The 12,085-nt window shown below is 41.4% G+C and overlaps 1 protein-coding gene across 1 annotated transcript in view; it reads left to right on the top strand.

The window, feature by feature from the left end:
* Positions 1–12,085, top strand: part of snap91a (synaptosome associated protein 91a) — a gene marked incomplete at both ends in the record, with an annotated part of 154,288 nt that overhangs the window by 98,132 nt on the left and 44,071 nt on the right. The window contains 4 exon segments of the mRNA XM_084336577.1: positions 3,158–3,233; positions 3,502–3,604; positions 8,385–8,478; positions 11,070–11,181. Of these exon segments, the coding sequence (XP_084192703.1) occupies positions 3,158–3,233; positions 3,502–3,604; positions 8,385–8,478; positions 11,070–11,181 (385 nt within the window).

Genomic DNA, 12,085 nt, shown 5'->3' with positions numbered 1-12,085 from the left:
GCTTTGAGCGTTTTCCAGGGTTAGCAGCTAACGCTAGTTAGCTTAGCATAGTCCTCATGGATAAATTGGTTAGCAGCTAACGTTAGCCCATTGCTTGTGTCAATTCAATTGCATGTCATTAACACTTTCAGAGCCCAAGCTTAATCTTGATTTACCGCTTGAATGCCCACCATCCACTTCAATGTTAGCGTTAATAACGCCTAATCTATGTTTTAAATTATGGCTATGTGTCTAATCTGCCCGTCGCTTATCAATGACTCGTTTTCCAGTCAACATTGTCGAAGCGGATTGTTTTTTTATCGGTTCATTTCCGTTTTATAGCATTTTGAAAAGCCCTCGTTTTCAAGGAAAATATAAATATTCCATGATAATCGCCCTTTTCTGGAATATTCTAGAATATACAAAAACTTTGTCATTTTTCGGCCTATTTATGAATCGTTTTCAAATAAACGCTAGATTATCGATAGTATATGTGTATGTATGCTATGCACGCTATATACGCGATCTGAAAAATCGATTCTCTGATTTCCTCAAAGCGATCGCGCACACACAGACAGATCACACATAGGGCAAACGCTGAGATCTCAGCGAATACAACTCTGATTATCGCAAGACTTGTAAAATAGATTCCTTACATCAGATCAGATGTTCTCCAAAAAGATCATTCCAATTCCTGATCGCCATTCCAAAAATCGATCGCTTTTATTGATCCAACGCTACATACTGTACATATGTATTCCATGCTGTTCTGAGGCTCCACAATGAATCCGATCGGCTCGGGTTACATGCCTGAGAAGTAAAATGTGGATTCCGGATTTTTCTTTTCTCATCCATTTTCATTGAGTCCATTCCAAAAGGGTGCATTACCATCTGGGAGATGATAGGGGCGGTTTTTTCACATCTGAGCTCCTACAGGGGCTGCATACCAACGGGAGACTCGGTTGATGAAATATGAATTCAGGCTGCTGGCCCCCTCTGTAACACCCAGGCTGCTGACCCCCTCTGTAACCAGTGGGACGCAGTTTCTACGTGCTGGGGCCAACATGAATCAAGCATAGGCAAAGCGCTAGGCCTGTAGTTCTGTCCACTTAATGTCCAAAAATCTGAACTATTCCTCTAGATAAAGTATAGGAAATGTGTAAAAAATTGCATATTTCAGAGAGCAGAGGTCCATTAAATTCTTTATATTTTTTTTATCATTTTTTCCAAAAGAAAAGAGGCCTAGAAGCATGGCTAACGCTAATGGCACGCATACCAGAGGCGAACTGCCTACGAAAACAGGCACAGAGGCACTGAAAGAGGATTTCACCCATCTAATGAACACACTAGACTAGACAAATATCAAGATGTATCCATCAGTGGACCAATTGCATGCTTTTGCAGAGGACAAGAAGCCTTCAGTCGACTCCTTCAGACATTAAGCACCCCCACAGCCCAAATGGAATGATACAAATTTAAAAAATAAAATAAAAAATAAAAAGTTTTAAAATATTATACTTCTTTTTTAAGTCGACCAATAGTCGACTAACGGCACATTTTGGCCAATCCTAGTCGACCATCCAAATCCTTAGTCGGGGACAGCACTAGTTTACAGACAGGAAACTCTCTATAACGGCTGTGTGTTTACAGACAGGAAACCCTCTATAACGGCCGTGTGTTTACAGAAAGGAAACCCTCTATAACGGCCGTGTGTTTACAGACAGGAAACCCTCTATAACGGCTGTGTGTTTACAGACAGGAAACCCTCTATAACGGCTGTGTGTTTACAGACAGGAAACCCTCTATAACGGCTGTGTGTTTACAGACAGGAAACCCTCTATAACAGCTGTGTGTTTACAGACAGGAAACCCTCTATAACGGCTGTGTGTTTACAGCAGTGCATGTGAGCGGATCGGAGCGTGAGCGGCGCGGGGAGCGGAGCGGGCGGTTTTGACGTGAGCGAGGAGTGGGTTTTAAAATGGGTCGGCGCGACGTCCGGAGCGAGAGTTCTCCTCTGCTCCAATCCACTCCAGGCCGCTCACAGTGGTTTAACACTGATGTAATATACATGTAGTACAATGCCAAAGCAACAGATGGCGATGTACAAACATGAAGGCCATTTTCAACCAATGAGAAGGGTGAACCTGTGATATCCTGTTCAGGCTTTGTCACTCACATTCTGTTAGAAAAAGTTTTGACGCCATTGTTGTTGTCGTTAGCTTACATGCTAACATTAATGGCAGCGACCATAGCATTGTGGCTAGGCTAGCTATCATCGCTTAATAGAGCTAGTGAATGGATAAACAACGTTATTTAACATTGCAGAATGGGTACAATTACAATGCGGCTCAATACAAACAATTGTTAAGGGGCCCAGGGGGTGTAGACTGTTGTAGTTTGAGCTAATTTACACCATGCTCCAAAAAGAAAAGAAAAAATCTGCCGAGCGATGTGGCGCGGGGAGCGCTCGATTCAAGGTGAGCGGTGAGCGAGCGGAGAGCGACTTGGGGGCGGGGTCAACATGAGCGATTAGCAGAGCGGACCAAGCTTTAAAGAGTGAAGAGCGGATTTCTCGCCCGCGCCGATCCGCTCACGTGGCCTGGTTTACAGACAGGAAACCCTCTATAACTGCTGTGTGTTTACAGACAGGAAACCCTCTATAACGGCTGTTTGTTTACAGACAGGAAACTCTCTATAACTGCTGTGTGTTTACAGACAGGAAACTCTCTATAACTGCTGTGTGTTTACAGACAGGAAACTCTCTATAACGGCTGTGTGTTTACAGACAGGAAACTCTCTATAACTGCTGTGTGTTTACAGACAGGAAACCCTCTATAACGGCTGTGTGTTTACAGACAGGAAACTCTCTATAACTGCTGTGTGTTTACAGACAGGAAACCCTCTATAACGGCCGTGTGTTTACAGACAGGAAACCCTCTATAACGGCTGTGTGTTTACAGACAGGAAACCCTCTATAACGGCTGTGTGTTTACAGACAGGAAACTCTCTATAACGGCTGTGTGTTTACAGACAGGAAACTCTCTATAACGGCTGTGTGTTTACAGACAGGAAACCCTCTATAACTGCTGTGTGTTTACAGACAGGAAACCCTCTATAACGGCTGTGTGTTTACAGACAGGAAACCCTCTATAACGGCCGTGTATTTCTTCCCCTGCAGAGGTTCCTCCAGTTCCTGGCGTCCAGAAACACTCTCTTCAACCTCAGTAACTTCCTGGACAAGACTGGTTCCCATGGTGAGCAGCCCCTCCCTCCATCCATCCCTCCACCCGTCTATAACATTTACCAGGCTGCTCTAGCAGGGAGTCAAGCTGTCACCCAGAGCGATTAAAGTGTCTCCGTGGTGATTAACACGGTCTCCCTTGACGATGGAAACAGCTTTTACTGTATGCAGATGAAAAGCCTCCTCTGTTATGTCATGGTGTGTGCGTGCGTGTGCGTGTACGTGCGCGTGTGCGTGTGCGTGTGTGTGTGTGTGTGTGTGTGTGTGTGTGTCTTCCTCAGGCTATGACATGTCCACGTTCATCAGACGCTACAGCCGCTATCTCAACGAGAAGGCCTTCGCCTACAGACAGATGGCTTTCGACTTCGGCAGAGTGAAGAAGGGGTACGTATGGTTTTTAATTCACACTCTGGGGCGCCCGAGTGGCACACCGCATACAGCACTATGGTGCAACACGGCCATCCCGGGTTCGACTTCCGGACCCGGCGACCTTTGCTGAATGTCTTCCCCCCGTCTATTTCCCATTCTTCCTCTCTCTCTCTCTACCGGACTGCCCGGTAGTAAAAATCTATAAAAACCTACAAAAAACATAACTTGTCCTAACAGGACAAGTGACATTTAATTCACACTCTGCTGCTGCATTGCTTCTCTAAATGCATATATTAAAAAGAAAGTGTTGGTTGGATTTTGGTAAAAAAAATTATTTATTTGGTTCCATTCACTTTCAGCACTCTACTTATTTAAGCAGGCAGGCTGACTAAGGCCATGTCCACACGAATCCGGATATTTTGCCAAACGCACATTTTCATCCACATGTAAGCAGCATAGTCGGAAAAGTAAACAGAGATTTTCGAAAACGCATTTTAAAGTGAAGGTTTAAAAAAATATATATCCATTTCAGTGGATCCGTGTTAAAATCAAAAGCGTGTATTTAACAAACCCAAAAACGTTCTAAACACGGTTTTATATTAACTTAATAAATAAACAAAATCGAAAAATCTACTTATGTCAACAAAAATGTCCAGTAGGCCTAACTAAATAACAGATACACACATGAACGCTGAAAACAACCAACTGTACTAACGATACTGAGACTAGGCCTACTAACTGAGTATTTGATTGAGGCTATTATTATTATTATTATTATTATTATTATTATTATTATTATTATTATTATTATTATTATTATTATTTTGCAACAAGATAGCCTACATAGAACATAAATAGCCTGTCAGCCAATTTTTATCCAGGGATGGGGAATTCCACAAGTGCCTCCTATCCATCACACGCAAGCAGCGTCTGACGGTTGAATCTGTCTGATGGGCGAATCTGTCGGGCGGCGCACTGGAGTAGATCGAGAAACTATATGAAATATAGAAATACTGTAGATGCGTTCATTAGAGAAAATGTATTTCAATAACATAGCCCTATTCTAAGTGCACTAGCAGCCAGCCTTAATGCAAAGGAGATACTTTCAATTTTGACAGAGAGAAGATCTCCCGATTCAGATACAATTTAACACGAAAGGTTCCAAAGATATTTAATGTTTGTCTGCATATTTTCACACCGCCAACAAATTTTCTCTTATTCGGATTTTCTGTCACTACATTATTTAACTTTTCAGTTTTTGCCGCCAATGAAAATCAGCTCACTACGCACTTGTAACGGTTCCAGGGAAGACAATGGAAACAGTGGCCACAATGTCAATTGTGGTCACAGTAGGAACAGTGATATCCTACCTGGTCTCCTACCCGGTCTCCTACCTCCCTCTAGTGGCCAGATGACCCAAATGGTGCAGGCAATTATCACACCGATATTGACTATATTGCTGAATATAATTAATGTTATTTTATGGTGTGTGATATTGAATGTCTCTTCCCTTATGTGATGTGTTTCCCCTGTCTGCTTGTGGTTTTGTAATTGCTTTTGTGTTTAGTGGTTGTTGTGTGTTTTAGACTGGCCTGGCCAGCCGTGGCCACTTGTAATTAGTCTGGGTATATATGTGTGTTCAGTCTGCTTCCCTGTGTGGTGACATTCCTCCGTTAACCTTGTTCCTGTCGACGTCGTCTTTGGCCTGTGTTGTTGTACTGTCTAAGTACGTTTATAGTGTTCTGTTTTGTTGCTTGTTTGTTTTCGAGTTCTCAGTTCGCCTTTTATGTTCTTTTGTAATTTACCTTCGCCCGTCTTTATGTTTGTTTATTCATCAACCTCGTTACTTGTGTTTTGGTCTTGTGACCTAGTATCGCTCTCACGGTTCTCATAATAAAAGGAACACAGTGTTTGAGAAGAGCAAACTGCCGTCTCCGTTTCCTCCTTCCACTCCATTCCGCATATTGGGTTCTCCTCTCCTTCCCTCGCCACCCCATCGTAACAGCACTATGCTCAGACTGTTGTTATATGGTATTTGAGATATCGCTTATCGCCACCTACTGGCCCGGCATGCTTGTTGGAGCAATTTATGTGTTTCTGTGTTTGCGTCTGGACACGTTTTTTTTTAATTTATTTTTACCCTGCCATGTGGACGGGGATATATTTTTAAAAGGAGCCTGAAAATATCCGTTTTGCAAAATATCCATATACGTGTCGACATGATCTAAGAATGATTTGATTGATTTGATTTGATTTTTATTTAGTACATACAATTTATACAATAGTATAAAAACAAGGGGTAAAAGGATAACATGTGAAAGTCTGTCGACTTGTTTCCAACATGGTCCCAAGAAAAAAAGAAGACGTCAACATTACAGGAAATGCACTTTCTTCTCCAGAGTCAGACAAGAAGATAGACACCAGTTTCCTCTCTGTGTGTTCAGTAGAAAGCTATATTAGCTGGCGTAGCATAGCACAAATTAAGGGAGGCATATACGGACCAGCTAGCCTAGCTGTCGGCCAAAAAGAAAAGCTAGACTAGTGGTCAATATTCACTTCCATTAATTTGTGCTAAGCTAGGCTAGCTTGCAGCCAGGTAGCTTTTCTACTGAACACACAGAGAGGAAATTGGTATCTATCTTCTTGTCTGACTCTGGAGCAGACGGTAAGCGCATTTCCAATAATGTTAACGTGTTCCTTTAATTAAAGACGGTGAAGCGACACTCTTTCACTTCCCCCACACACACTCTTACCCAGTCTTTCAGATTAACATGTGATGCTAGAAAGATTAAAATCACATCAATACTCAGTTATATGTTTGAGCTCATTCTCCCTCCTGCAATCATGTAAATAATAAGCGGTGGCACGTTTAGCTCTATTGAGCTTTGTATGTACTGTATGTTAATTTCCGTTAATGTCGCCTTCTTCTGTGGTTTTCTTTACCAGAAATTAACAGCTTGGTTGGAGGATTTTAAAGGAGACTTTGGAGAGAAAAGAGTCATTTTATGTATTTCAGCAGCAGCTTGTGTTTTCACCCCACCAGTCGTTGTCGAGACTCTTTGAGCTTTCTGTTGATAATAGAAATATTATCAATAATTAGTTAGGACAAGTTATTGACGTAACCCTCAGAATCGGTGGCGGTTCATTATAGAGCTTTGTATATACATCCATACATACAAAGCTCAATAGAGCTATGGCAAGTTGTGATCTGACACAAGATCTATTCACTGTTGTTGAGTGTCAGCTAGCAGGTTTAGCCAGTTAGCTTGATACCATTAACTTGTAAACATTATGGCACTCGTGGCCAGAGTGGCTGCAGGGCCACTTTACGGACGCACCTGTGGTCCAGATTCTAAAGTAGAGTTATGGTCCTTGTGCTGGCCAAGAAACTTCTGCTTTCTCATCAAGGAAAGGACACTTGGATGGTTTTGTCATTGTGTCTAGACATCGCATGCACCAAATCAATACTGATTTCCATGACATGAATATTATGAATAAACATTTGTTGGCAGATGTTTTGAGGTGCATCAGCCAAACGGCCACTCAGGAATGTAAATTTGAATAAAAATGGCTGCCGTATCTGTTTGAGTTGTGCCAGCGGGTGGGAGAGCTTCCAGCCTGTCCATCACTGTGCCTGTAGAGAAACAGATAGACTGGGTTACACTGTTTTCACCCCCACAGGCTGGGCTGTCCGTAGGAATTCTGTATTTCCAAAGAAAAAATGGTCATGGTAAGATGACATGATTTTAGTGACCAAAAAGGATGTAAATACCATTGGCATCATAGTTTAAATTGGATTATGCCATTATTTAAGTACAAAGATTAGAGTGAATAGTAATACTGTGTATTTAAACAGATTAGAGAGAGAATAGTAATGCTGTGTCTTTAAACAGACTGTAGACTAAAGAGAAGAGTAATGCTGTGTCTTTAAACAGGCTGTACAGAGAGAATAGTAATGCTGTGTCTTTAAACAGGCTGTACAGAGAGAGAATAGTAATGCTGTGTCTTTAAACAGGCTGTAGAGAGAGAATAGTAATGCTGTGTCTTTAAACAGGCTGTAGAGAGAGAATAGTAATGCTGTGTCTTTAAACAGGCTGTAGAGAGAGAATAGTAATGCTGTGTCTTTAAACAGGCTGTAGAGAGAGAATAGTAATGCTGTGTCTTTAAACAGGCTGTAGAGAGAGAATAGTAATGCTGTGTCTTTAAACAGGCTGTACAGAGAGAGAATAGTAATGCTGTGTCTTTAAACAGGCTGTAGAGAGAGAATAGTAATGCTGTGTCTTTAAACAGGCTGTAGAGAGAGAATAGTAATGCTGTGTCTTTAAACAGGCTGTACAGAGAGAATAGTAATGCTGTGTCTTTAAACAGGCTGTACAGAGATAATAGTAATGCTGTGTCTTTAAACAGGCTGTACAGAGAGAATAGTAATGCTGTGTCTTTAAACAGGCTGTAGAGAGAGAATAGTAATGCTGTGTCTTTAAACAGGCTGTAGAGAGAGAATAGTAATGCTGTGTCTTTAAACAGGCTGTAGAGAGAGAATAATAATGCTGTGTCTTTTGGTTCCTATCCTTACCATCCATTCATACCCGTGTCATCCCCTGCTTTTTTTTGTTGACTATTCTTTCTCTCTCTCCCTCTCCCCCCCTCTCTCTCTCTCTCTTTCTCCCCCCTCTCTATCTCCCCCCCCCCTCTCTCTCTCTCTCTCTCTCTCTCTCTCTCTCTCTCTCTCTCTCTCTCTCTCTCTCCCCCTCTCTCTATCTATCCCCCCTCTCTCCCCCCCCCCCCCCCCCCTCAGGACTGATGGTGTAATGAGGACGATGTCGGTAGAGAAGCTGTTGAAAGGCATGCCGACCCTGCAGGGTCAGATAGACGCTCTGTTGGAGTATGATGTGAGTGACACCAGAGATAGTGACTGTAAAGAGTGTGATACATTCCAAGCTGTGACGATAAAAATGAAAGTGGAACAGCTCCTGTCTCGTAACTGGGTTAATTTACTGAACAATGTAGACTTAGACCATCAGGTTGGGGTCATTGGACAAAATCTTTAGCACGTTAGACATGTTTCTTGGTATGGGATTTTAGTATTGCGGAAATGATCAGATACCGATACCCTATTTTAGAGTTTCGGTCCAATATCTGATAGCTGTATGGATATCACTGCATCCCTAGTGCAAAAGTTTAATGACCCTTTCATCTGACTTAGATTGCATAGTACTATCTATGGTATAGTATCAATATATAGATTTGATAGTATAGTTAGTTATATAGATTATATAGATTGTATAGTTAACTAGACAATTCCGCGCGGGGGAAATTGTGAAAGTGTGGGTGACGCCTGTGCACTGCCGGCCAACGGGAGAGGGTCTCTCGCGAGTCTCTATGACAAACGGTTCAAAAGATACAAAAATGGGGCGTGGCCTAAGGATCGGGGGAGTGGTCAACATTGAAAGAGGATATCCCTACCGAGTCCAATGACACAACCCGCAAGTCGCATAGCACACTATTACACACTATTACACTATTACACACTATTACACTATTACACACTATTACACTATTACACACTATTACACTATTACACACTATTACACTATTACACACTATTACACTATTACACTATTACACACTATTACACTATTACACTATTACACACTATTACACTATTACACTAGCACACTATTACACACTATTCCACTATTACACTATTACACACACTATTGTACTGAGTACAATGGCACAACCCGCAAGTCTCTACGACAAACGGTTCAAGAGATACACTAAGGGGGTGTGGCCTAATGGGGTGTGGTCTAAGGATCGGGGGAGTGGTCAACATCGACCAATGAAAGAGGATATCCCTACCGAGTCCAATGGCACAACCCGCAAGTCTCTACGACAAACGGTTCAAGAGATACACTAAGGGGGTGTGGCCTAAGGGGGCGTGGTCTAAGGATCGGGGGAGTGGTCAACATCGACCAATGAAAGAGGATATCCCTACCGAGTCCAATGGCACAACCCGCAAGTCTCTACGACAAACGGTTCAAGAGATACACTAAGGGGGTGTGGCCTAAGGGGGCGTGGTCTAAGGATGAAAGAGGATATCCCTACCGAGTACAATGACACAACCCGCAAGACAGAGGGCGCTGTCAATCAATTCAGTACTGCTACACAGAGGGGCAATGAAGGGTTAACTCCATGAGAGGTCATTGGCAGGTCAGCTGTACTGAGTTGATTCCTTTGAGCCATGAGCCACACACCTGTTACCACTAATTAGGCTGATGCAATCACGAATTACTTGCACTTTGTGACATAATGTATTTCAATGAGGGCAGACGCATGACTTCATTCTCACGATGATTAAAAGCAAACGATAAGAGATGAAGCGTTGTGACTTTCAGATGAGCACTTCAAGGGTTATGTGAAGGGTTGTGTGCGATATTGTGGCATTCCGTCGACAATTGTGGCCCCAGTGACGATCAGAACACAAGGGGGGAAAAGCGATAAAATCAGCCTTTTCTTAGTGTGGCTAGCCATTGGTGTCTATGGGGAGGATAACTTTCAAACAAATGGTCATCAGTTGAGATAGAAATGTCCAATTCCATTTATTTTTCTTTTGTGAGCGAGGCGACAGCCGTGCCATCGTTTTGATGTGTTTTTTTTCTACGTCCAAAATTGAGATCACTGTCGCAATTTACCCAAGGTGGTGGACATTTTTTTATTTCAGCCGCCCCACTCTAACTTGCAATGCATTCCCAATGGGACCGAAATGTTCCTGTTTAAAGTCGATTTGTAGCCAAACGGTGCAGTGAAACTTTCCGAAAAGTAATAGACACTCGAGTTGGAGCAAGCCGGTCGTTTTGATTTCACGTGTATGGGGCGCGAACACTCTGGGAGGAGTTTTGTTGGCAAAATCGGCGGAATAAAGAAAGAATAAATAAAAAGAGTATAGATTACAATACTGTGGTTGCAACCTGGCTTCGCCGCTTCGCCAGGTCACCCACACTAATTATATAGATTATATAGTTAGTTATATAGATTGTATAGTATAGTTCGTTATATTGATTATATAGATTGCATAGTTTGTTATATAGATGATATAAATTGTATAGTATAGTTAGTTATATAGGTTATATAGATTGTATAGTATAGTTAGGTATATAGATTGCATAGTATAGTTAGTTTTATAGATTCAATATATTGTATAGTTAGTTATATAGATTGTATAGTATAGTTAGTTTTATAGATTGTATAGTATGGTTAGTTATATAGATTATTTAGATTGTAGTATAGTTAGTTATATAGATTGTATAATATCGTTATAGGTCGTGTTTTTGTACATACAACTGTAAATTGTAACTTTTAGACCTAGTGTGCACAGCAGTTGTTAGTAGCCTGCTGCTATCTGTAACAAGTAACTAATCTACAATATATATACAGGGTGATATTTGTATGTACATCATGTAAATCCTCCTCTCTCCTATAGGTCCATCCACAAGAGCTGACCAACGGGGTTATAAATGCCTGCTTCCTCCTCCTTTTCAAAGATCTGATCAAGTTATACGCCTGCTACAACGACGGCATCATCAACCTGCTAGGTACAGTAAGACTATGCTCCTGTGCCTCCATTACTGTCTCTAACATGGTGTCTGAAAACATGGAGCCTGAAAACAGCATCCACTAAAGAAGTACTTAGTCGACTAATAGTCATGGAATTTGTCAACTAATCGATTATTTTCTATTTTATTTTTATTTATTTTATTTTATTTTATTTTAATCATGGAGAAAGACCTATTCAAATTTAGTGATTACCAGAGATGTTCTGATCATTTTCCAGGAAATAACTCATTCAGCATGGAATAAAAACATAAGAATGACTAATTGACTAATAAAGTCTTGGTTGACTAAAACCATATTGATAGATTAATTGATTCATGTATTAAGAGGGGGCAGCTCTACATGGAGTCCGCTTTCATGTGCAGTTATTACGGTTCTTAGGGGGTTATGGAGAGGATGATGTGACTAGTAATACAGGTACAGCTGCCTGTAATAATACAGGTACAGCTGCCTGTAATTATACTGTACATACATCAGATAGCATATTTACTCAGTAACTTTGTTATATATATTCCATCTCACTTTACTGTTACCTTGCTCTCTGGTTAGATGCCAACTTCTTTTTGTTGTACTGTACTTGTGCTGTGCGAAGACAATACATTTGAATCTAACTTAATCTAATCGAAATCCCAGGTGTTTCATGTGGGATTATCATAATCGGGATGAGAGATCATCTGGTTTATTGTGAATGGGATTTGATGTTTCCATGTGCCATCTTTTTAGAGAAAATAATACCTGTGCACTGCTTCTCCTATACATCTCCAGTGATGAACCACACACAGCCAACGTTCCAGTTGCAAGACTTTCATCAGGGCATCTTGAAAATGGTATAAAGTAACTTGATAGTGTGCATGTAAACTGGCAGAATGTCTGGCAGTGTAGTTA

The sequence above is a fragment of the Notolepis coatsorum genome (assembly GCF_963971535.1).
Source record: "Notolepis coatsorum genome assembly, chromosome: 19".
In the NCBI taxonomy this organism is placed as follows: Eukaryota; Metazoa; Chordata; class Actinopteri; order Aulopiformes; family Paralepididae; genus Notolepis; species Notolepis coatsorum.
Note: the sequence above shows the minus strand (reverse complement) of the source record. Positions and strands in the feature narration are given on the sequence as shown.